The sequence below is a fragment of the Muntiacus reevesi genome, chromosome 1 (genome assembly GCF_963930625.1).
Source record: "Muntiacus reevesi chromosome 1, mMunRee1.1, whole genome shotgun sequence".
NCBI lineage: Eukaryota > Metazoa > Chordata > Mammalia > Artiodactyla > Cervidae > Muntiacus > Muntiacus reevesi.
Window position 1 is genome coordinate 62824628 of NC_089249.1, and position 25617 is coordinate 62850244.

General features: G+C 56.2%; 1 protein-coding gene across 2 annotated transcripts; it reads right to left on the reverse strand.

The window, feature by feature from the left end:
- Positions 1 to 747: 747 nt before the first annotated feature.
- MLC1 (modulator of VRAC current 1) lies at positions 748 to 21540 on the reverse strand. Of its 2 annotated transcripts, XM_065924404.1 has the most exons (12): positions 21420 to 21540; positions 20490 to 20730; positions 19103 to 19192; positions 17841 to 17894; positions 17460 to 17561; positions 10754 to 10852; positions 10323 to 10394; positions 9368 to 9484; positions 7969 to 8025; positions 7305 to 7427; positions 3412 to 3573; positions 748 to 2015 (listed from the first exon to the last, which is right to left on the reverse strand). In XM_065924404.1, exons 2-12 carry the CDS (start codon positions 20667 to 20669, stop codon positions 1935 to 1937), a joined length of 1137 nt encoding a protein of 378 aa, XP_065780476.1. In that variant the 5' UTR covers positions 20670 to 20730; positions 21420 to 21540; the 3' UTR covers positions 748 to 1934. The 2 variants fall into 2 exon arrangements, with proteins under 2 accessions (XP_065780476.1, XP_065780485.1); XM_065924413.1 differs by lacking the exon at positions 21420 to 21540 and having other exon boundaries at positions 20490 to 20817.
- Between the last annotated feature and the right edge of the window lie 4077 nt (positions 21541 to 25617).

A 25617-nucleotide genomic window follows, 5' to 3' on the forward strand; every position in this document is an offset into this window, starting at 1 on the left:
GGTGTCCGCGGGGAGGAGGGCCCACGAGGGGCATGCGCCCTGCCCGGGGTCACGCAATCCCGCCCCGCGCGGCTGTCGGGGTCACACAGACCCGCCGTGGCAATCAGAGTCCCCCAAGTCATAAAGGCCCGAAGGTCACACACCTGGGACCCCGCCCTTGCGGGGCTAGCCGACCATCCAGGTCAGGTTCCGCCCGCTTAACACCCAGTGTTCCTGGAAAGCCGGCCCTAGCCCTCCAGGAGCTGTGCCGTGTTCCTGGGTCACTCGTGGGGCCTGAAGTGCCGCCCGGGAGTTCCGAGCACCAGCCAGCATCCCCGCCACCCAGATGTCCAGTCTCTCTGGTCCAGCATCTTTGTAGAGGGAGGGGTGAATAGGAAAGATCCACCTACCCCATCGGCACCTTCCTCCTGGTAACTTTCCAAAATCTAGACGTCATCTTTATTTGGTTTAAACATCTTTATTTTGCATTTAACTTCCCGAGATAACCCCAAAGCGAGGCTCTGTGCCCATTCTGTGGGGGGTTGGGGGTCCCGGAGAGGCACCAGTGCCTTTCCAGCCTCCTCCCACCCCACCTGCAGGCGGGCTCAGGGCTCTGGTAAATCATGAATTAAAAGCAACCCCCCCCCCCCATCTTTACGTCTTAGTTGTTTCGGAACCTGGGCACGGAGATGCAGGGCGACCCAAAGTGAAATAGGCCACTGGCCACAATGACATGTTAGCATTTATTGCTCAGGCAGTATTAAATTATATCACACAAAAATGTAAATTGACAGAGACAGGACGATGCAGTTTAAAACCCCACTTGTGTGAATGTTTTGTGCTCTCTCTGAAATTAGAAGTGCCTGTGTAGCCCCAGGCACTCACTCCAGCTGTCAGGCTCCAACTTCCTGGCCTCCTAGAGACATCCGAGTCACCTGCGCTACCCCTGTGGCTTTCACCCAGCCTGAGGAGCTGGGAGGGGGAGTTGGCCCCCACGGGCTGCACGTGGGTGGATGGGGTCTGCTTGTGTGCAGACAGCCCCTCAATGCTCCCTGCTTGTTTGGGGACTTGACCAAGGCCTGTGTCTGCCCGGCCTGCTGGGGACACGAGGCCATCAAGGCATGGAGATGTGGCCTGTCCATTTTCAGAGCTGTGGACAGGCTCAGCTACAGCCGTGGCCCATCCGGAGGACACTGACCTGCCACAGCGATCTGGGTGGACTTCTGTGTTGACAGAAGCTTCAGGACAAGAGGGCGCTGACCACTGCTGAGCTGGGTCTCTACTGGCCGTGCGGACAGCCCAACATGGACGAGGGCCCTTCCGGAAACACTGGGGTTAAGTGTAAAAAGAGGTCAGAAATGCAGGCCCGTGGGTTTCACATGGGGACACTGCGGGTCTAGTGGGGGCTGCCCGCGCCTGCAGCTCTGCAGGCTCTGCAGGCTCTGGGGCAGGCAGGAAGCAGCTCTGCCCGCTCCGGGGGAAATCGAGGCTTGGCAGACTGCCCCCCTCGCCTGGAGGATAGAAGTGTGGAGATGGGTAAGGTCCATGCAGGGATGCAGGGCTGGGCACACAGCAGGTGCAAATCAAAGCAGGGCAGGGAGGCCGGGCACAGTGTTGGCGAGCACGCCGGCAGCCTGGGGCCCGGGGCTGCCCAGCGATCAGCGCCGGCAGGGTTCAGCTCCGGCCTGGCCCTTCCTCACCAGGGGCCCCCGTGCCGCGGCTCCTATGGTCAGGCCACCTCGGCAGCACTGAACTGATCACCCCTCAATAAGCACAAAGCAGTCAACATTTGCCTATTTCAAAATTAAACCACAAGAAATGAGGAAACTCCACCTTGAACCTGGCCCTCCGCAGGAAAGGGGAGGGGTGGGCTGGGGTTGCAGCTCGGGGGCAACTAGCGTCTGGGTGTTAGGGTGCCGGGGCGAGGGCCCTGGGCCTCGGCGGCCCGTGTGCGGTCACTGGGCCATCTGCACCACGACGGCTCTCCACGCCTTCTCCTTGTCGAACTCCTTCAGGGGGCTTCTGGCCACCTGCAACTGAGGACAGTGTTATGTGTCCGGGGCCGCCCAGCCCGTGCAGGAAGCGGGGGAGGCCTGACGCCCTCACAACCCCCTCACAACCCCCAGACGCCCCCCCGCCGTGCTGTCTGCAGGGGCTGGGCTGGCACCCACACCTGCCTCGTGAGGCCTCTTCCTGCGTGCCCGCATCCTGCACCCGGCAGGGCAGCCTTGGCACACGACAGGTGCTCAGTAAGTGCTGCGGACGGGCAATAATGCTCTCCAGGGCACAGCAGCAAGCCCCGCCAGCCCTTCCTGGGGGAGGGGACAGATGCCCCCCATACCAGGAGGCTGGACCTGGCCCTGGAGGCTGTGAGGCAGCTCCAGGGCTGTGACCCCTGAGAGGAGGGCGTCTGAAGCAGCCAGTGGTCACCAAACAGGGTGGACCGCTGCCCGGATTGCCCTCCTGAGCCCCAGAACGGCAGCTCTGGAACCAGCCGGGAGGACCCACGGGCTTGACGCTGCATCTTGACGTCCTGATATGGAGCCAGGTGGACCTCACGTGGGGCCCGGGGACACAGCGGTCCCCGCGGGAGACTGACCGCAGCCGGGTGGAAAGGACGAGCGAGCGACACCGCCCTAGCAGCGCCCAGCGGGTGGGGGGCTGGCGGCGCTGGGCTCGCCCCAGGAGGAGCCGTGCGGAGCGCAGGGGAGCCCCACTCGACTCGCCGTGTCCCCACGGGAAACCCACGGGCCTGCGTTTCTCACCTGTTTTTACACTAAACTGAGTTTTCCCGGAGGGGCCCTGGCCCATGCTGGGCTGTCCTGCACAGCCCGTAAGTAAGCCAGGCGGGCCCAGGGGGCAGCCAGGCAGGAGGAGTGTCCCGTCCACCCAGGGTGCCCTCCCCAGGTGCCCAGGGCATGGTGCCGCCTGGGGAACAGTGCGCAGGTGTGTCCAGCCAAAGCGCCGCAGCAGACAGCACCCGGAAGGAGCCGTCCACTTGTGGGGACTAGGGGTGGGGCCCGGGGAGAGTGCAGCGGCCGTGAGCCTGGCGGAAGGGCTGGCGTGAGTCCTCAGAGCCCGTGCCACGGGCCCTGGACGCACATCTACGGGGGTGGGCTGGGCTCCCCTTCCTGGCCAGGCTGCTGGAGGGAGAGCCCGGTGATCCCTGAAGATGCTTGCCAAGTTCTCAGCTCACTTATAAGAGTAAAACTGGAAGCATTCAGTCCATAATGTCTTTTCAGAAATGGATTTGTGTTTGCCTGACTGGCTTAAAACTGTATAAATGTATTGCACCTTTTCAAGAGTTTTGTTTTAAAAAGAGAAAGTGACCCAACAGGTCTTGAAAGAAGTCAGCCTGGGTGGCGTCGCTTTGCCCAGGGTCCCAGGACGGCAGGCCCCCCTTCCCCTCCCCTCCGGACAGAGGCCACTCACCTCCCCGGCCACTGGGCGCTCCTGCGGGCTGGATGGGGCGCCCGGCGCGTCCCAGGACGCGCCCACCTTGAAGCGCACACACTGGATGACCGTGGCTGTGTTGAGGCCTGCCTGCAGCAGCAGCTCCAGCATCAGCATTAGCAGCAGCGCGTCGTAGGATTGCTGGGGGAGAGAGGTGAGCAGGAGACGGGGGAGAGGGCGGACACCCTGCTCCCTCTCAGCCGCTACCCCCCAACCCACTGCGTGGCCCCTCGGCTGGGAGGCTCCCAAAGCAGAGACCCCGAGCCCTGGGGTAGTTCCATGGGGCGGTTTCAGCTTCCCATTCCTCGGGGGCCCTACTGTGTCACCGGCCGGGGCAGTGATCACTGCAGTGAGCCAGAGCTGAGGAACTCAGTTCTGGTCTGAGCTCTGTCATCCTGGACTTAACAGGAGACCCGCACAAACATGACCCAAAGGCAGCCAGGCCCGCGATGGTGCTGCCCGGCTCGTCTTCCAGGCCCCCCAGCAGGTCCAGAGAGGAGCCGCTGAAACCATTTATGGCCTCCCGGAGGGTGCCTGGTGACGCAAAGGCGAGTTCTGTGTGAGACGCCAGTGGAACCCCAGAGCCGGAGGAGAAACAGGGACACAGGCTCCAAAGAAAGACCGGCAGACCAGCTCCAGCAGAAGCCGGGGGGCCTGTACTGACTACTGGGAGGAGGCGTCTGCCCGGGACCACAGGAGCAGGGGGTGGCACGCCTTGGGGAAGGGGCTGCCAGCAACCCTAGGAGGAAGCCCTAGGGTCTGTAAAGACACCCACAGACCACTGGCTCTCTCCTCACACTGCAGGGTGACCTTCCAGCCTCAGAAACGCAAAGCAACCAAACGTTAAGACAAAGAACCCAGATAGGTCACTGTCTAAAACAAAGAGACTCAGCGTCTCTCACGTTAACCTGCACACTCAAGGGTGAGTCCAGTTTGTCTAAAAACACAGCACTGTGCTTTCTCGAGTCAGGCAGGGTGATTCTAAAATTCACACAGGAACTTTCTGGTAGTCCAGGGGTTAAGAATCTGCCTCCCAACGCAGAGGACGTGGGACTGATCCCTGCTTGGGGAACTAAGATCCCACCCGCCGCTGGGCAGCTCAGCCCAAGTGCCACAGCCACCGAGTCTGCACTCGAGGGCCCGCGTGCCCCAGCGAGAGAGAAACGCACGTGCCGCAATGAAGACTCCCACGTGCTACAACCGAGACCCAATGCAGCGCGAAATAAACATTTTTTAAAAATCTAAAAAATAAAATTCATATATAAGAACAAACAAGTGATAGAAGTGAGGAAGCCCTGAAATGCAGGGCAGCTGGCATCAAGCCAGCCAGGTGGTGATGGCCTGGTGCCAACCTCCAGGGTGGGCAGAGCAGCACAGATTGGCTGCGAGAGGACAGTCAGGGCAGAGAGAGACCCAGAAAGACAGAAACTCAGTGCATGAAAAAGGCAGAGTCTCAGACGACAGAAAAAGATGGGCTTTCTAATACAAGGGGCTGAACCTTTCATTCACAGATGAGCCACTCGACTAAAGTCTGACTGGACCCACTCCTCGCGCCATGCTCCGGGTTAAACTCCAGCACAAACACAAGTGTAAGCCTTCCTAATTGTGACTCAAAATCCAGAAGCAATGAAGGAAAATATGGACAAATTAAACTGTAAAACACCAACAAAACTTCCACATGAGACAGATCACAACAAGCAGAATGGAACAGCTGCCTAGCTGAGGCCGCTGTTTGCATCTTCTGTGTCTGACGGAGGGCTGGGCTTCCTGTGTTGACAGCGTCATTAAAGCCCGCAGGAAATGGGCAAGAGACACAGGCAGAGCTTGTAGGAGAAAGGCAGCGCCTGGGACAGAGGAAAGGGCCTCACCGACCTGCGTGTTCAGACGCGTGCTTCAGCCCCCCCGCCACAAGACTCTCAGCCGTGTCACAAGCCCCGGGGGACACCCCTCCCGGGCTGTGGGGGGACAGGTGCCCTCATACCGCTGGTGGGAGGAAAGAGAGGAGCCTCCCAGGGGATTTGCCAACATCCAACTAAACTATAAATGTGTCTATCCAAGATAAATTGTTTTAAAAAAGAAAGGTAAGGTGCAGAGATATATTAGAGTGACCTGTTCTGTAGGAAAGAAGGAAACTAAAGATACACACAGTTGCCTGTGGGAGCAGTGGGGGGCGTGGATGGGACCACAACCCCTCTGAGTTTGCCTCGGGTTGATTTCACTTTTGAACCACGTAAAAGTTTTATATGTTCAAAAGTACTAACAAGAGGAAAAAAAGCATCAAAGCCCCAAACTGAATACAGACAGAAGCCATTACACTTGGCTCTGCAGCACGGCCACCCAGCGGGGGGTCCTTCCCGGAACGAGTGGGTGGAGGAGCCGTCAGCTCGCCCAACGGCATCACTGTCAGCACGTGTGTGCAGTCAGATGAAAGGTGGCAGCAACCACAGTCAGTGCTACCAGGAAACACGGTCTCTGGACTAAGAGAAAAATAAGGCAAATATAAAACAACAGAGGCTGGGGGAACCCTAGAATGTAAAATTTTGAATTAGAGATACCAACATACATTCAGGATCTGCAAGTACACACATTTCTCAGCCCTGTCCACTGACAGGGCTTAGGCATGATGATACCCCCGATGGAATGGGTACATGGCTCCCCTCCCAGGGCGAGGGTGAGTTGGGGACCAGGTGAGCTGGGCCATCTCAAGCATCTGATGGGAGAGGCTGATGGGCTGGCATCTGGGAGCCCAGAGAACAGGGACGCAGTGCTCTGTGGACAGTGACCAGCGCACGTCCCGCGGGGCGGTTCTTGGGCCGACACAGGTGCACACACCCCGACCCCATCTGTGGCCCAGGGAGTGTGCTGCCAGCCGCGCTGACCCACAGGTGCCGGCGCTGGACTTCCTTCCTTCAGGGGTTGCCGCTCCTGGGAAGCCCACCGGCAGCACTGCAGACTGGCCAGCACGCAGTGCCAGCGCTCCTGGACTCCTCCTGCCCACACCGCGGCACACCGACCCACGGGGGCATCTCCCAGGCCGCAGGCCGGCACTCCGGAAACTCAGTGCCTGGGGGGAGCGGGGGTGCCCCAGATCCGAGGACACCAGAGCGCAAGGGTGAACCTCGCTGCTCCAAGGACCACAGCCCTGGGAGCGTCTTCTCGGGACAGTCCGAGGGAGGCTGTGCTGCCAGCTGTTAGGCCAGCCGCCTCAACTGCGCAGGGACTGGCCTTACTGCTGACATGCAGAGGATCGAAGGCCAAGGGTCACCTCAAGCATCTGCCACTCCCTTTCAGATGCTTCCAGAAAACAAGGCCTGTGTGTGCTCTGCCCTCCCGTCAGCGCGCGCGCGCGCGCGCACACACCCACCCACCACCACCACCACCACCACCACCACCACCACCACCACCACCACCACCACCACCACCACCACCACCACCACCACCACCACCACCACCACCACCACCACCACCACCACCACCACCACCACCACCACCACCACCACCACCACCACGGAACCTCAGTGTTGGCTGTATTAACCTTTCAGCTCTTCTGATATGTTTGAAATTTCTCATAACACCGTCTTACTGGGATCGTCCAGGGCATCTGAGACTACCCCTGCCTGATGCCTGAGCCTGTGGGGGAGACACTGGACCCCCGAGAATCCCCTTAAAGAGGAGGTTCTCGCTCCCTTCAGCTTACCCAGGAACCAATGGGGTCTCTCATGAGACTGGATGAATGTGACTCTAAAACACAAATGAACGCAGAAAGGGCTGAGAGGATAAGACACGCCTGTGAAGGCAGGCGTTCCAGACCCGGGCAGCAGCTCAGCGGCACCGTGTCTCTAAGGGTTTAATTAAAATAAAAGCACACAGACCTTGAAGGCTGGTGGGTAGTCTTTGAAAACGTCCATGATTCTCATGATGCTGAAGGACAGGTACCCAGAGGCCGTGAACAGCAGCGGGGCCGCCAGGCTGCAGACAGCAATCAGCACCTCCACCTGGGGGGGCGGGGCGGGCCGGGGCAGCCGGCACCGCCAGCGTCACTCAGGACTCCGCTCGGGTCTGCGGCCGGCGGGGCGCCTGCTAGTCTCTGTGCCCAGCGTGCCCCTTGATTCAAAACGCACTGTGTGTTGAACTTTGTCAACTGACGCACAATTCACTCTGTTCATAAAACAGCACTTAATGATCTCTGGCCTCCTCCCCACGCCCTCCCACCTGCTCCTCTGACCTCCCAAAGCAAGCCACGCAGCCCCAGGAGTCGGCCGAGCTCGGATGCTCACACCTTGGGGCATTCAGACTGGATTCGGCAGTTCAACGCCCACACCAGGACAGGACACTGCCTCTGCTGAGTCCCTAGAATCTCTCCCGACTCTCATGCCAGACCTGCTGTGGCTGCTCATTTCCACAGACGGGCCAACCCTCGGACAGTCGCCCGGCCCTCCTGCAGGCCCTGCAGACGCCCCTCGGGTGCTCGCCCCCACCCCGCTCAGGCCAGCAGGTTGCGCAGGAGGTCCCTGGGCCCAGCCGGGTGTCACCTACCAGAGGCCTGCTGGGACACTCGGCCGTCACGTGACTGGCGACGGCGCTTGGGAAACACTGAAAGCGGAGGAAAGAGAAGGCTTCAGAGCCAACACCCCACGTCTGGCCCCAAACCTGCCCCCCCCCCCCGCCCCGTGCTCATTCAGGCCGGCCACTCGGGGCTAGAGGGTGCGGGGGAGGCAGGGGAGGCACCCTGCGCCCCGCCAACATCGAGTGCCTGTCTCCTGCTCCCTCCCAGCTCAGCGGCGGCCCGGACTGTGACGCGGACTCAGTGGCCGTGTCCCAGGCAGGGTCTGCGTCCAGCTGCAGTCGTCCCCGCCGTGTCCTGGTCCAGCTGGGTCTGCTCGCAGCTCAGGGTCCAGGTGAGGACGAAGCTTTGTGCTTCTCGTCTCTGGGGAGCCCTCAGCTGGCCCTCACCTGTGCCCTGTTCCTGACGTTTCTGGGCCATCACCAGGGCGGGCTGCAGGTGGGCTCAGCTGGGCTGTCAGACGCCGGGGCCCTGGAGACACTGGGTCCACCGCACACCGTGCTTCACCCACGGCGGGGGCCTCCACTGGGCCAACGTCCCTGCCGCTTCGTTAGCAATAAATGCCTGGTCTACTTATTTTAAGGAGCCAGATCTAACTCTACACGACCCAGGCAGGGGGAAGTTCAGGGGGCTGAACTTCCTCAAGGTCACCAACCCCCGAGCCCACCTTCTGGCCATCCACCCGCCCGCACCCTCCACCGTCCCAGCCAACACGGCCTGCTAAGCCCAGGTGTGTCCAAGCCCAGCCAGCCGTCCACGCGGCCACAGAGGAAAGGGAAGCGCCCACACGCTGGGTGTGGGAGCACCAGGCTCCGGACGACTGTGCGGTTGGGGCGTCACATGACACGGGGAGACTCGGGGCGCGGGGGGCCCTGGTAGCTGCCCCAAGCGGGCTGGGATCCAGGCACCCCGGCATGGCAGGGCCGCGTGGTGCGCGGGGCTGGGCTGGCGCTCCACAGGGGGCTTCCCAGTTTAAGGGGCCAATAGCATTCAATTACGTAAGTCAGCTGAGACCTGCTTATGAAAGGACGGACGTCCTGTCTGCGGCAGCGACCCAGCGGTGAGCACTTGCCAAGCTGAGCCCTCACCGCATTGCAGTCAATGTGAAATAACACGTGCACTTCATTTTAAAATGTGAAACAAAATGAATGCTGTACATTATGAAACTATATAAAATAATGAAACAAGGATTTTCCTGGAAAAATAATACCAAAAAAATAATAAATAAAACAGCTAGGCTAACAGGCCGACTCGTATCCTCCTGGGTCCCAAACAGCCCGGGTGCCCCGGCCCTCCCACTGCGATCCTGCCTGACCCCTGAAGCTGAGCTCAGAGGCTGGCCGCCCCCACGGGCGCCGCCGGTGTACTCACGGCCACTAAGATCCAGAAGAACGTAACCGAGAGGTGCGGGCCCGAGACGGCGTCGTCCACGTTCAGAGCAATGACCCCTCCGAGGATGGCGGAGACCCCTGCAATCACCTCGATGACCTGGGGGCGGGCAAACAGCGAGGGTCAGCATCACCCAGGGGGGTGCGGCGGCTCCCCAGGGCCCCCGGGAGGCGGGTGGGGAGGCTCCCGCGAGCTCAGGGTTGAGGAGCAGGGTGCCCCCCCAAGCAGTGACATGCAGGATAATCTCCAAAGGAATACTGAAAATATGCATTCCAATTCAAATTTGTGGGAAAAAGGAAGGAGGAAGCTTCCACCAATTCAAAGGAAAGTGGGAAAAGCCACAGAAAACAGGAAAAAGATGGAGAAATACATAAATACGAAGGTGCCAGGAATTGTGCTCCGGGTGACCTGGCTCAGTCCACACGGCCCCTACACGCCACACAGAAACCACCCAGACGTGAGGGAAGAAAGGGGTGGAAGGAATGGAAGACACGGTGAGGAGATATTAACAAGAGACAACTCGTGGAGTTAATGATGCAACTGTCCTGGCAAAGGCCACGACTCTGGAGAGTTGCTCGCAATGGTTTAAGAAAGGCGGGGGGGGCGGGGATGGGGGACAGGCGTGAGGAAGGGCTTCTAAAGCTGTGTGTACTAAAACCCAGCAAACTCTATGGTGCAAAGCTGCAGAATTACAGAGACAGATCCGTAACCTGCACTCAGGTTGGGAGGTTTTCAACAGAGCTTTCAGTAATAGAACAAGTGGACTAAAAGATTTTGGGAAGGGCTTAAAACACAGTTAACATGGGATTTATGGAACAGGGGTGCACTGCCAACCAGGGCAGAGCCTGCGACCGTGGACACGCCCACCCCGTATTTATCACGTACTCCCCCCCACCACTCCATGAAACCAAGTAGAGGGGAAAAAAGCCTTTCTTACAGAGTAGGATTTCAGGACCCGAGCAGGAAATGTCACTTCACACAGAATGTTGGTGCTCTCAGAGATGGAACCCTGCAAAGAAACAAACCCCATTACAGGGGCGGCCATGTCCAGGCCACCGCTCCAGGGACGGTCTGAAATGGGAGTTTCTAGGCGATGCTCCTGGATCTTCAGGCTTAAGAGCAGAAGTTCAAACACGGACTTTCTCTTTGCACATGGAAATGTGTGATTGCTGAAGTCCTAGTTTACAAGGTGATACTTGAGGTTGACTTGGGCTCTGTCTGTGGCACTGCTGGGAGAGGGGAAGGTACTTGGTCAGAATCAGACGAGGGAGGAGATGGTCCGCATCTCTCTGTTTGCCTCCCCGGGGCCACCGACCCCTCACTCCGCAGCCAGGTCTTTGGTGCAGCCGTGCCGCAGGCTAGACCCACCTTCTGCTTGCATTGCGCCTCACTGGACCGCGCAGAGATGATCACGGTGGCCGCCATGAAGAGCTCCAGCAGAAGCAGCAGAATCAGATTGAAGTTGATCTGCCCAAGGAAAACATACACGTTTATAAAGTTGGCTTCTCCATTTTGATCCAGTAAACATAGACAGCCCCATGAAGGGGCTTAGTGGCCTCTTCAAAGCCTGGGCAACATTTCCTGTCCAAAGTCAGATATCAGGCAAGCCTTTTCTTTTTTGGTTGTAGACTTTTGTTCTTAAACCACTGTTGGCTCACAGGCTGGATTTGACCTTGGGCTGTAGTCTGCCAACTCTGACCTCAAGCTTCCTTGGCAGTTGTTCCCTCCTGGGTATTTATCCTAAAGGAATGAAAACTCACATTTATAACAAAACCTGCCCATATTTATAGCAATTTTGTGCGTAGCTGCCTCAAGTGGAAAACACCAGGCTGTTGGGGGTTACAAGACTGACCCACATCCTGACTGTTGGCAGTTACAAGAATCCATGCCTGTGTTTAAATTCACACAATACACAAGTCAATTTAACTGTGTGATATAAAACCATAATATCTACTACTGTGGGCAAGAATCCCTTAGAAGAAATGGAGTAGCCCTCATAGTCAACAGAAGAGTCCAAAATGCAGTACTTACGTGCAATCTCAAAAATGACAGAATAATCTCTGTTCGTTTCCAAGCAAACCATTCAATATCACAGTGATCCGAGTCTATGCCCCAACCAGTAATGCTGAAGCTGACGTTGAACAGTTATATGAAGACCTATAAGACCTTCTAGAACTAACACCCAAAAAAGATGTCCTTTTCATTATAGGGGGCTGGAACTCAAAAGCAGGAAGTCAAGAGATACCTGGAGTAACTCTTGCAGTAAAGTGATGCACTCAATATGCCAGCAAATTTGGAAAACTCAAGAGTGCCCACAGGACTGGAAAAGGTCATTTCTCATTCCAATCCCAAAGAAAGGCAATGCCAAAGAATGTTCAAACTACCGCACAATTGCACTGATTTCACATGCTAGCAAAGCAATGATCAAAATCCTCCAAGTCAGGCTTCAACAGTACATGAACCAAGAACTTCCAGAGGTTCAAGCTGGATAGAGAAAATGCAGAGGAATCAGAGATCAAATTGCCAACATCTGCTGGATCATAGAAAAAGCAAGAGAGTTCCAGAAAAACATCTACTTCTGCTTTATTGACTATGCCAAAGTCTTTGTGTGGATCACAACAAACTATGGAACATTCTTCAAGAGATGGGAATACCAGACCACCTTACCTGCCTCCTGAGAAATCTGTATGCAGGTCAAGAAGCAACAGTTAGAACTGGACATGGAACAACAGACTGGTTCCAAATCGGGAAAGAAGTACATCAAGACAGTATATTGTCACCCTGCTTATTTAATTTATATGCAGAGTACATCATGCGAAATGCTCACCTGGATGAAGCACAAGCTGGAATCAAGATTGCCAGGAGAAATAGCAATAACCTCAGATACGCAGGTGATACCACCCCTATGGCACAAAGCAAAGAGGAACTGAAGAGCCACTTCATGAAAGTGAATGAGAAGAGTGAAAAAGTTGGCTTAAAACTCAACATTCAGAAAACGAAAATCATGGCATCCAGTCCCAACAATTCATGGCAAATAGATGGGGAAACAATGGAAACAGTGATAGACTTTGTTTTTTGGGGCTCTAAAACCATTGCAGAGGGTGACTGCAGCCATGAAATTAAATGTTTGCTCCTTGGAAGAAAAGCTATGACCAACCTAGACAGCATATTAAAAAGCAGAGACATTACTTTGCCAACAAATGTCCGTCTAGTTAAAGCTATGGTTTTTCCAGTAGTCATGTGTGGATGTGAGAGTTGGACTATAAAGAAAGCTGAGCACCGAAGAATTGATGCTTTTGAACTGTGGTGTTGGAGAAGACTCTTGAGAGTCCCTTGGCCTGCGAGGAGATCCAACCAGTCCATCTTAAAGGAGATCAGTCCTGAATATTCATTGGAAGGACTGATGCTGAAGCTGAAACTCCAATACTTTGGCCACCTGATGTGAAGAACGACTCATTGGAAAAGACCCTGATGCTGGGAAAGATTAAGGGCAGGAGGAGAAGGGGGATGACAGAGGATGAGATGGTTGGATGGCATCACCGACTCAATGGACATGAGTTTGAGCAAGTTCCAGGAGTTGGTGACAGACAGGTGATCTGCTGAAGTCTATGGGGTTGCAAAGAGTCAGATACGACTGAGCAACTGGACTGAACTGATAAAACCAACTAATCAGGAATTCCCCGGCAATCAGTGATTAGGACTTGGCACTTTTACTGCCTGGGCCCGAGTTCAGTATTTTTTTTTTTTTTTGCTCTGTCGGGTCTTCACTACTGTGCGTGGGCTTTCTCTAGTGGAGTCAAGAGGGGGCTCTCTAGCTGCGGCGCTCAGACTTCTCATTGCGGTGGCTTCTCTTGTTGGCGGCTGTCGGGTTCTACAACACGCAGGCTCGGCAGTTGCGGTGCACAGAGTTAGCTGCCCTGTGGCAGACAGAAAACTTTGACACTAATAATGAAAGATGTCCCCTCACCAACAGTCATCATCGAGATGACTTTACAAGTGAGTTCGATCAGACTTTCCAGAAGCAGTGACTTCTCATCGTGTCAAGATGTTGCAAAAAGCAAAAAAGAGGTAAGAGTTTCTGCGTTCATTTTATGAGACAGGAAAACCTTGGTTCTAAAACCAGACAAAGGAAATGTAGGTCCATTTCACTCAGGAAACTTGATGAGCAACCCTAACGAGGAGACTGGTTGGTCGACCCATCAAAACACTGAAAATAACACACTGTGATGAGGTAAAGCTAATCTCCGGAAGGAATGTTTCAACACCAGAAAAATTAGTGCATTTAATCAATTAAATGAGGACAGAGCACCTCAGTAAGTTCAACAGCAAGCAGCACATGTTTGTATTTTTAAAACGAAAAACTTACAGCAAACCAGGACTTGAAGACAAGGTTTTAACTTGGTGAAAGTTATGTATAAAACACTTAATGGAGGGACTGCTCTAGTGGGCCGGTGGTTAAGAGGCTGCCTTCCAAGGAAGGGGATGCGGGTTCGAGCCCTAGTTGGGGAACTAAACTCCCACGTGCCGCAGAGCAACCCAGCCCATGCCTATAACCACTGAGCCCTCAAGCCAACTAGCGAGTCTGCAGGCAGCACAGCCAAAGAAGAAAAAGAAAGAAGTTCACGGCAACTTTAGATCCAGCCCATTTAAAACCAGGAATAAGACAGAAAGGCCCAAGGTGCCAGAAGCCCTGGGCAAAGCTATGAAGACACAGGGACTGAGGCGGCAGGCTGAGCAGGGCGTTTAGTGTCCTTTGTGGCGACACAGGCCTGCACAGAAAAACCAGAGCAACCAGTAGGAACGCTCGGAGGATGCGAGTCCAGCAAGGCTTCTGGACACAAAGTCCTCTCATGAAAATCCACTTCTAAAAATGGCTACAATTTCAATGGAGTCTGAATTAGCACTGATTTGACAACAGAAGGTGCTGTCACTGGGGAACCGGATAAAGGACGCCCAGGAGTGCTTTGTCCTGTGCATGCAAGTTCTTTTCAGTCTCTAACACTTCAAAATAAAGGGGAAAAAGAGAAAATCAGAAGTTTCTCTCTGCACTGGGAACAACCCCTCTAAAGATATAATTTGAGAAAGAAGACACCATTCATACTAGCAACATGCCTGTGAATTATGTAGGGACTGTCTAATACAGGAACATTCCGGCCCTGATAAAGGGCAGATGCTCTGAGGGGGGAGACAGTCTGTGCCCCTGGTGGGATGACGTCACACAACAAAGCTGCCGGTTCTTACCAGGTTACTCTATAAACTTCAACCAATCGCAACAGAATCTCAGCTGTACTTTCTGGGAACTCAGCAAACTTATCCTCTAACACATTTGAAATAAGAGCGGTCGACTTTGAAGGAGGAAGACAGCTGAAGTCACGAAGCCACACTGACAAGCCTGGCTTTGCCTCGGCCACCAGGCAGCCCACGGGGGTGTAGGCAGGGGCTGGCCCACGTGGCACGGCCCGAGCTGCTGACCACGGGCAGACCCACCTCAGGAGAAGCCGAGGACGGCAGCAGCCAGCAGACAGAAAGGAGGTTCAGGAGGGCACGTGCCTGGGAAGAGGGGTTCAGAGGTGGCAGTGATCCGAGGGTGACCTGCGGCAGCGGGGAGCCACGCCACAGTCATCAGATGGGAAAACGGGATGGCTGGAGATGCCACGTGCAGGGACGGCTGTGGGACCGGCCGTGGGGAGGACAGACCCCGCCGTATCCTAGGCTTGGCTGCGGCAGGTGGGCTCACGGCCCTCCTGGGCATCCAAGGAGCCCACGGAGATGTGCCACGTCAGCCTCACTTGTTGAGGGAAGAGTCAGAGGCCAGGGAGCTGGGTCCTTCCCTAAAGAAAGCAGTGCCCAGGAGGACAGAGAGCAGCCTGGGTGGGGAGTGCGGGGACGGAGGCAGCAGAGCCTCTCTGGAACCCCGCGTGGCCTCCCCCAGGGAGGAGGAGGACAGGCAGAAGGGGGAGGGGAGCAGCCCCTCACCCTGGTGGCCTCACGGCGGGGGGCTTCAGGGTTTCCTGTTTCATCGTACATGGCCCTGTTTGGACACTGGGAGTCCGACCTCGTGGTCCTGGGGTCCTTCCATGTGTTCAGGTGTCCGAGCTTCACGTCCTCCACATGGCCTGGCTGGGCCTTGGAGGTGCAGGAGCCCATGGGTCTGGTTAGCGATGGGCTCTGGGTCCCAGACCTAGGTGGGGGGGATGCTGCGGCCCAGGCCCGGGGGAGGCCACTGGAGGAGCAGCCCTCCTGGGGGAGCCCTGGAGGAGGGGAAATGCAGTGAGCAGCTGCACACATCTGCAGCCTCTTCATCCACTCTGTGTGGGGTGCCGTCCTGGGTGACGGGTGCTGGATCATGTTCTGGTCTGGGACTCATGCCACCATCAACAGGGCTGCTAGGAACACGTGTGAGTGTCTCTCTGAGGTTTGTACCTCAGAGGTTGTACCTCTTTCTGAAAACCCAGGCCTTTGCCAAGAGCCTGCAGCAGCAGCAGGAGTTGCAGGAAGTGAGGGAAGCACCCTGGGCCCTTGCCCGACCGATGCGGGAAACGTCATCGCCTGTGGCTTCAGCTGACCTCCTCTGCCGGGTGGGTCTCGGCTCAGCTGCCTGCTGGCATGGCGGTTTCCTGCTGGTGAGCCCCTGGCGCGGTCACCTACAGTCCAGGACTTTCTCCCAAGGCTCCGCACGGTGGCCTGGAGCCAGCCGCGCTGACAGAACCTGTCCCCTTCCTTACAGCGTGGGCTCCTGTGTCCGCAGGACAACTGGCTGGGCCTCATGGTGGGCAGGTGGCAGGGCCAAAGCCGAGTCGATCACAGCTGTGTGCCAAGCCTGGGACGGCCACACCCTGGACTGCTCAGGCTGACTGGATGCAGGCGCTCTCCTCTCCTGCCAGGGCAGCTGTGCGATGGAGGGGGAGACCCCCACCTGAACTTCAAGGGGGCTCCGCCCCGGCCCTTGGGTACCACCTGGATCTGCGGGGGCCTGCCTGTGGGTGGACTTGCTCTGGGCCCACAGGCCAGCAACACCTCCATGCAGTTTCTTTCGTGAAAAAGCAACGCAATTATCAGTGGGGCTTTCTGACTTGCTACAAACAGTCCCCAGACCTTCTGTTGCATTTATTCCCAGGAACCCGATACTGTATTTCATAAAATGCTATCTGTATTTCAGTAATATTTTCAACAATTTATGTTTCCGGCACAAATAATTGTTACACATGGATTTTCACATCCAACAACCTTGCTAGGAGCGCTTAACGGTGAAATGTCAAGAAAGCAGAGACTTGTCTCCTGCAGGACAGGCAGCAGACAGGCCCCTCTGAGACCGGAGCGTCTGTCATCTTCCTGCTCAGACCGCAGGCTGGGGTGTCTCTGGCCATGGCCTCCGTTTCCCGATCTTAAAGAAACGCGTGCACTGTCACACACAGAGCAGCGTTATCCCTAACCAGATCCTATTTCCTAGAGATTCTTCTCTGCTTTTTTGTGATTTAAACAAGGCTCTTCCATTTTTCTTAGCAGAACATTAAGTAATAATGGGACTTTAGTCATCAGCATCACACATTTAACAAAATACGTTATGTACTGCTAAATGCTTAAGACCCTGTTTAAGACTCCTTTGAAAAGACCCTGATGCTGGGAAAGATTGAAGGCAGGAGGAAAAGGGGACAACAGAGGATGAGATGGTTGGATGGCGTTATCAACTCAAAGGACATGAGTTTGAGTGAACTCCGGGAGCTGGTGATGGACAGGAAGCCCTGGCATGCTGCGGTTCATGGGGTCGCAAAGAGTCGGACACAACTTAGCAACTGAACTGAACTGAATAGAACGTTTAAGAACTGTCATGAAAGAAATACAAGAAATCAGTGAATCCATCCACTGACACCAATGAAAGCATCGAAGACAGTTCTTTTCTTCAGAAGCATAGGTGAAATTCTCAGGCTCAAGAGCTACGGTACACATCCCTACGTAACTGCCCGGCAGACAGCTCGCCAACACTCGCTCCAGGCCCACAGGGCTGAGCAGACTCAGGAGCCAGGCCCGAGGCACCTGTGAGCGCGGGAGACCGCATGGCTCTCTAAGGACTCACATCTACTGCTGACGGGTTCAGGACAAGCTTACAGCCGAACCAGATCAGGCAGGTGGTGGTGACAGCAAACGTGGACACGAACAGTATCTGGAAGTTGGGGATCTGGAAGACAAGACGGGAGGCTTTCCTTCACCTCTGTGTGACCTTCACCCTCATTCCTGGGCACTGACCACCATCCCGAGGTCAGGCACTTAGCATCAGGGGGTGACTGCGAGCTCGGCCCCTTTGCCCTCATGGGGGCAGGAAGAGGGGGTGCAGGGCTGCAGAGGGTATGCCCCAAGGGCGGCCTGGGCCCACCCCCCAGCCCTCCCACCTGCATGCCCTGCCGTCCGGGGCCTCTGGTGCCGCCCTCAAGCTATGCAGATGGAAGGCTGGACTCACCGCGCTAACGTTTCTCTTCGAGACGGCGAAGCTCACGATGGCTGAAGGGATGCACTGCAAAGAAAGAGTGGGTGAGCGTCCCGCTGGCCGCTCCGTGTCCTGAAAACCTGCAGGGCCCAAAGCATGTCCCCTCTGCCCAGTGCTCTCACTCAAAGCTGGAGGGGTCTGGGTCTTTCAAAATAATTCTTCTGGAAACAGCTTTAACTGTTCTGATGATGGAAAGGCACCTGAAGGTGAAGACTGTCCTAGCCAGACGCGCCTGGAGCAGATGTAGTTTCCTATCACCTGAGACCAGCGCGGCTTGCTAAGAATTACCCAGGAGACCCCAAGCCCCTTGGGGTCCTTGTTGGGGGCCCCCACTGCACCCTCCCAGGAGCCGAGGACAATGAAAAGGGGGAGCCTGGGCGGCAGGGAGGGGATGGGGGCCAGCCTGAGCCTCAGGGATCATGCCAGTTTCGCTGCACCACAGGACCCCCGGACCTCAGAGGGAGCAGCGGCGACACAGCCTGGCAGGAGTTGGGTGGGGGCTGGGCCAGGGGAGGGGCCAGGGGGACTATGTGACCCGCCCCCACCCCGTCACCCCTGACAATTCTGCTGGGACATCTGACTAGGTCAGTGTGGCCCTGGAGCCACCTGGGTCAGAGGTCACTGTGACCCCCAACCAGGGCTGCTCCAGTAGTGAAGAGCAAGGGCCACCTAGGAGGTTCTGGAGAGAAGGGCAGCAGGTGAGTGGAATTCTTTCAACGGGTTTTCTTTAAGAGAGCGGAGGCTGTGCGCCCTGCGGGGGTACAGGGTAAGGAAATGTCGGTCTCGAGTTTTCAGACACTTGGGAGTGCTGACGGGGCTGGAGCAGGGAGCAGGTGGACGAGGCCCCCCCAAGACCCCAGGGAGCGTGCCCTGTGCTCGAGCTGGCTGGGGTCACCGGGTGTTTCTCCGTGCGGGCCAGCGGCTCCCCTGGGCCTCAGCACTCTGAGTCCAGAGCAGACACAAGCTCTGGGGAGGGCAGGTGCAGCCCCAAACCACGGAGGGGGTTCCCTGCCGGCTCATGGGACAGCCCAGAGCAGCTCACAGCCGCCTGGGAGAGATCAAAGGGCCGCTTCTCACCCTGGAGTTGGTGGAGTAAGGCAGGCTTGCTTCATTCATCTGTTTCAAAAGCGACAGAAGCCAAAGTATACAAAGAGATTTTTTGAGTGAGAAGTGAGCACAAATACGGGTCAATCTCAGAGTCGAGAACTCAGTGCTGATGGAGGACCACTACTCACCGAGCCCGCAGCACAGCGTAGGTAGTCCATCTCCAGAGGAAACACGTTTCCCAGGTAGAGAGAAAACCCCGAGGTCACGAGCAGGCAGCTCTGCAGGACAGCACGAACGCAGGTGAGGACAGTGGGCCTGAAGCTCAGGTGGCGGGACAGCCAGCCCTCGCCCACACCTTCACCCTGCCCACACCAGCACCCCAGCTGGATCCTGCTGGACCTGACTCCCTCCTGAAGGACAAGAGCTGCCCACTCTCCCCCAGGCTCAGGCTGTGGGCCTCAACACTTACTAGGGAGACGGGAGGCTCTGTCAAAGCTGAAACCAAGAAGCAGAGGTGCCGCTTCCCAGACAACGCCTGCACCTCAATGCGCGCAGGGGGCCTGGGGACGGAGCCAGCATACAACCGTGTCCTCCTCAAGGCGGCGGAGATGGAAACTCACCCATGGGGAAGCCATGGGGCGGAGGTCACAGGTAGAGGTCTCTCAGACCTGGGGCCTGGGGGGCCCTTGTGCACCGTGGAGTGGGAGTGTGGGGCCTGGGGGTGCGGGGACAGAGGAACCCTCGCTGCACCCCCAAGTGAGGAACAGACAGCTGGGCCACGCGCTAGGCCGAGGGCACAGAGCCCCGGGCCCTGGGAGTGAGAGGAGGCTGAGCAGCTGCTGGCCGTCCACACGGGGGCGGAGGGAGGAGACTCCCCTGAGACACAAGTAGTGGGGGGTCCAGTCTCAGGGGCGCAGGGGCGCGGTGTAGGGGGAGGGCAGGCAGGACCACTGGGTGCTGGCCTGTCGGGCCTGGGCCCGGGGAGAGGCAAGGGCCCAGCCTGGATCCTGGATCTCGGCCTGGGCACAGGACCCCCAAGGTCCTGCCCACGGAGGGGTTGGGCCAGGGGACAGCCCCGCTGACCATGCTTGCTCAGGCCAAATGGCTCTTGCTGCTGTCTGAGTGCACGCGCAAGCTGTCAGAAAACGTCCCGGGCCCCCAGGCAAGGTCCGCGGGCCCGCCCCCAGCTCTCTGTCGGCCCTGCCCCTTCAGCCCCTTGGTCTTCACTGTCCCATGGCCCTGGCGTCCTGCCTCAGGACCCCATTCCACTGTTCACCCTGCCAGAGGCCCGTCCTGAGAGCAGAGCCCCTCTTCCCCATCTCTGCAGAGCCCCCAGGAGGTGATGGGCATGCAGGCCACCCTGGCCCACAGGCGGGCATGCAGGCCACCCTGGCCCACAGGCAGCGTGGGCCCCAGACTGTCCCAACCCTGCGGGACACAGAGTGGCCACCAGGAAAGAATCCAAAGAACAAAAGCAACCAGCACGTCACACCCGTGCGGCTCTCAGATGCAGCAGTGACCCAGGGCCCCGGGGAGCCACACGCAGGCAGGGGACCCTTGGCGGGGAGCACTCACCCCCATCAGCACAGAGAAGACCCACGTCCTGCGGCTGAAGCACGGGGGCAGCCTCGACGACAGCTGAAGGTCGCCGGGCTTGGTGTCCGGGGCGTAGCCCGCGGCGTCCGGCCTCCCGCGCTCCAGCGGGGGCATCCGGTCGTAGGCCAGGCCCTCCCGGCACTGCTCCTCACGGGCCATGGGCCGGCCGGGGCAAGGCTGGCGTGGGCGGCTCAGCGCAGCACTCACCACGCAGCCGTGTCTTTATTTGCGATAAGATTACAGATTACACTTTGATCACTCTGAAAAAACTCCCACAGAAGTGATTTTCAGTAAATACTTGTTTGGGCTTGCCTGCTGGCTCCCTGGTAAAGAGTCCACACGCCAGTGCAGAAGGCGCGGGTCTAGCCCTAGTTAGACCCAGCCTGGGCAGGTCGCACGCCAAGGGGCAGCTATGCGCACGCGCCACACCCACGGAGCCTGTGCGCCGCAACAGGGGCAGTCAGGCAACGAGAGGCCCGCACTCCACAACTCCAGAGCAGACCCCACGTGCCGCAGCTAGAAGAAAGCCCGTGCAGCAGCAGAGACCCAGCACAGCCAGACACAAATTAAAAAACTATTAAAATTTTCTTAAATATGCTTTCAATAAAAGAAATATCATGCGTATGGAAATACTGTGAATTTGAAGAATATAATGAGCACTTAATTTCACAAGTGAACAGAATCACTCTCCCAGTAAAACCACCCTGACCAGTCCAGATTCATGGAGGGACTTAGGCGCCGTGCTGAACTGGGGCTCCCTCGGCGCCTCCCCCCCCCACCCCACTGTCCACTGGCTCCTGCAGCCACAAATCCCTTGATGTGTCAGTTACCCCAGGTCCAGGGTGGTGACCAGACAAGAGATCACAGATGTACCCCACCCGAGGGGTTCCCAGCTGTCCACGCACTTACCTCCGTGGTGATTCTGGCGGCGGGAGCACCGGTCTCTGGGTGATGGGCTCCTGTTACTGAGTCACTGTGCCTTGGCGTCCAGTGGGAACTATTCACAGACGGAACAAAAGCCCAGCAAAACTGCACTTAAGCCAGGGAAGCGGGACTGCTTCCTGAATTTCAATGAGGGCATGAAGTGAGGGATCCTGGAAGGTTCTCGGTGGTTGTGTAACTGCTGGCCCAGAGTTCCACTCCATCCTGTGCCAACCCACCAAGAGCAGGGGGGCCTCCGCTGCTCCACTTGTGGCAGACAGGTTGTGAGCACCAGAGTGGGCCTCTCAGGAGAAACAGCATGCCTGAGCACAGAACTGTACCAAGCTCAGGATCCTAGAAGGCCGGACAGCCCAGCACTTGACTCTTTTGGAAACAAGCACGCTTTTATCCAAAGTCTTACTCTCCATCCTTTCTGGAAGCCCTTTTCCATCCCTGCCATCACACAAGGAAGGCCCTTCACAAGGTCACACACCATTTGCGTGCTGCGTGACTGGCCTGGCCCTTAAACTGTTTGGGATTCTGACCCACGGGCTCCTGTGCGCCGTGAGGGTCCCACTATGCCTGCTACTTCCGCTCAGCATGGAAGGGAAGGGACGGGCGTGCATTTTGCCCAGCCTCTGCTTGTTACTCCTCCATGGCTCAGTCGTGTCTGACTCTCTGCGACCCCATGGACTGCAGCACACCAGGCTTCCCTGTCCTTCACTATCTCAAGGAGTTCGCTCAAACTCATGTCCATTGAGTCGGTGATGCCATCCAACCATCTCATCCTCTGTGGCCCCCTTCTCCTCCCGCCCTCAATCTTTCCCAGTGTCAGGGTCATCAACCTGGTCAGAAGTTGCAAAGTATCGATACTCCTCACTGTCATTCAGCCTTCTCTATTTGCCATTGCTTGTGAACTTCACACATAGACAGTGCGCTCCAGAACGAAAACCACAGTCACAGAAAACAAACCAAACGATCACATGAATCACAGCCTTGTGTAACTCAATGAAGCGATGAGCCATGCTGTGCAGGGCCACTCAAGACAGACAAGTCATGGTGGAGAGTTCTGACAAAACATGGTCCACTGGAGGAGGGAACAGCAAACCACATCAGTACTTTTGCTTTGAGAACCCACAAACAGTATAAAGGCAAAAAGACATGACATCAGAAGATGAGCCCCCAGGTCGGTTGGTGCAGAGACTCCAGTGCCCCATGATCACAACGTCAGTCTCTTGTGTTCTCAGGAGCCGAAGCCTTCCACAGAGCTGGCCGCTCACATCACAAGCCCACATCACGCCCAAGCAGAGGCTTCAGCTTCCCATCATAGGATGCTCAGAGCCTTAGTTCTTCAACCAATCAAAAAGTATTAGAATTAATTTTCACAAACTGTGAGGTCAAGAAGGGATTTTAAACATTGAAAACCTCCCAAACCTCTTTAGTGACTGCCTTTTAAAGCAATTAAGTGCAACTAGCAGGGAGACTGTCAACCAGTGGAACTCTTCGCTTCTCTGTTTGAAAAAGAGCATTATGCAGGTTTCACCATGTCTGTGCATTTCCAAAGTTGTTCTCTAAGAAACACAAATAAGCAGTCTGGAATTAGAGATGGTGGGACAAACGCCTCCCACGTGTCCTGGGAAGAACTTCCTCATCTCCAGCAGCAACACTAGTCTCTAGAACAAGCTCCACCCCTCGCACGAACTCTGTTCCTAAAGTGCCCCCTCTCCCTCTGTGCTGCCCAGGTCCTGCTCATGCATCAACATGCACCCCGCCGTTCAGCACACACTTGCGGGAAGAGCGGGACAGGCCATGGCCCTTCTCATGTGGAGTCCACAGCCTGATGGGGGACAGGCACACAGGGGCTAAACAGGTGTCTTCTGTGGTGATGCACCTGGCTTCCTCTGTGATGGCAAATAAGTCCAGGTAGGGCGTGGGGGGCTACTTGGGGGAGTTAGGGTAGGCCTCACTGGGGGGGCAAGGAGGGCAGGGGAGCAGCAGCGCCCCAGGTGCAGAGGCACTGAGGTGGCAAGGCTGGAGGGCGGTGGGCACAGGGACCCTGTGAGGCAAGATGCAGGTGAGGCGCCCAGGCATGAGGCGCCTGAGGACGTGGAGACGGCTGTGGCTTTGACTCCGAGATGCACTTGCAGGGCAGGAGAGTGAGCGCTCAGCTGGGTGGAGCACAGGCCGTGGCACCGCCGGTGACAGCAGGTGTTGGTGGGATGGAGGGGGAGCCGCGGGGGCGGTGAGAAGCCACCAGATTCTTGACAGACTGAAAAGTCAAGCTGACCTGCCGTCCGAATGATGCGAGATGAGGGGAGTAGGAGTCCAGGGACTGGAAGGTTCCTGGCCTGAGAGGTGCAGCTGCCTCACCTGAGACAGAACACAGAGAGCAGGAGTTCTGTCCATGGGACGGCTCAGCCACAAACCCATGCTCTGCGACAAGAGACGCCGCTGCAGTGAGAAGCCTGCTCGCCACAACTGGAGAAAGCCCACGCGAATCAACAGAGACACAGCTCAGCCAAAAATAAACAAAAACTTAAAAAAAATTGTATATGCAACTAATTGGTGCTTAGAGTAATATATGGTCTTAAATGCTTGTGTTAAAAATGAAGAAAGTTCCATTCCAAAATTCATTATCTAATTTTCCAGCTTAAAAAGTTAGAAAAGCACAAATCAAACTAGAAGAAGGGGAAGGAAGGAGAAGAGGAGTGGAAGGGGAAGGAAGAGAAGGGGGAGGAAGAGAAGACAGGAAATAACGAATAGAAAAAAGTCAATGAAACCAAAAGGTATTTTTTGAAAAGATAAATAAAATTGATAAGCATGTAGCTAGACTGATGAAGACAAACAAGAGGACAGACATTAATTACCAAAGTTAGGAATGAAAGATGGTTCATCACAATGGGTCACAGAGATATTAAAAGGATAGTAAAGAAATACTATGAACAATTTATGCCGCCAACAATTTGACACGTTGGCTAAAACGGACAAATCCCTTAAAATTACCAAAGTTTATGCAATATTGCTGAATATTAGTAACAGCCCTTTAACTAATATAAAAGTTGAATTTGTTAAAACAGATATATGTGTTTGATAGGCCACAAGGCAGGCTGTTCCAGTTAGCACAGATTTCAAGCCAAATCAGGTATAAGCCCGGAGGACTGCCCCACACTGCAATAAATGAAAAATTCCTCATCACTCAGGCACAAACATACCACCCTTGACCAAATATTACCAAGCTGGATCAATACACAAAACAGATAATACACCATGACCTGGGAAGTTGAGCTTCTCGGGAATGCAGGGTAGTTTAACATTTCTCGGATGTACGGGAGACCTGGGTTCGATTCCTCGGTTGGGAAGATCCCCTGGAGAAGGAAATGGCAATCCACTTCAGTACTCTTGCCTGGAAAATCCCATGGACTGAGGAGCCTGTTAGGCTCCATGGGGTCGCAAAGAGTCGGACACGACTGAGTGACTTCACTTTCTTTCTTAACATTTGAAAATTCAATCAGTGTAATTCATTGTCATTAACCCGCTAAAATAGAAAAAACAAGACGTCATTTCACTAGATACAGGGAAAGCATTTGAGAAAACTCCACACCCAAGCACTGTAAGTAACTCTCAGAAAAGTGGGCAGAGGGGAGTTCTGCAACTTGATACAGTGAAGTGAAATTCCAGGCACGAGTACTGGAGTGGGTTGCCATTTCCTTCTCCAGGGGCTCTTCCCGACCCAGGGGTCGAAGCCGGGTCTCCCGCACTGCGGGCAGACGCTTTACCATCTGAGCCACCAGGAACATTTGCCAAAGCTACACCTAACAGCACCGAGCAGCCAAACGTTCAGCCGGCTCCCGCCCAGAAGGAAGCATGCACACCTCCCCAGCTAGCCTGCACGAAGCCCGGCCAACCTGCTCCAGGCCCCGCCCACCAGCACAGGCGTGACGTCACCAGCACAGGCGTGACGTCACCCCCACAGGCCTCACTAACGGTCGCAACCGCCCACCACTCGCCGCTAAGTCTCCGCGTGCGGCGCACCCATTGGCTGAGCCCCACCGGAGGGGCAGGCGCCGCAACCCTATTGGCCCAGCTCCAGGGCGCGCTGGCGCGAGCGCCGCAGCCCATTGGCGGCAGGAGCGGCGTGCCGCGTGCGGGCTCCTCAGGTGCGGCGCTGAGGCTGGGCGCCCAGGCC

Coding starts and splice junctions, on each gene's coding strand:
- MLC1 (XM_065924404.1), bottom strand. CDS start 20,669: ATGGCCCGTGAGGAGCAGTGCCGGGAGGGCCTGGCCTACGACCGGATG. Junction 10,395..10,753: donor AGGCGCAATGCAAGCAGAAG/GTGGGTCTAGCC, acceptor GTTTCTTTGCAG/GGTTCCATCTCTGAGAGCAC. Junction 9,485..10,322: donor GGGTCCTGAAATCCTACTCT/GTAAGAAAGGCT, acceptor GCCCGCCCCCAG/GTCATCGAGGTGATTGCAGG.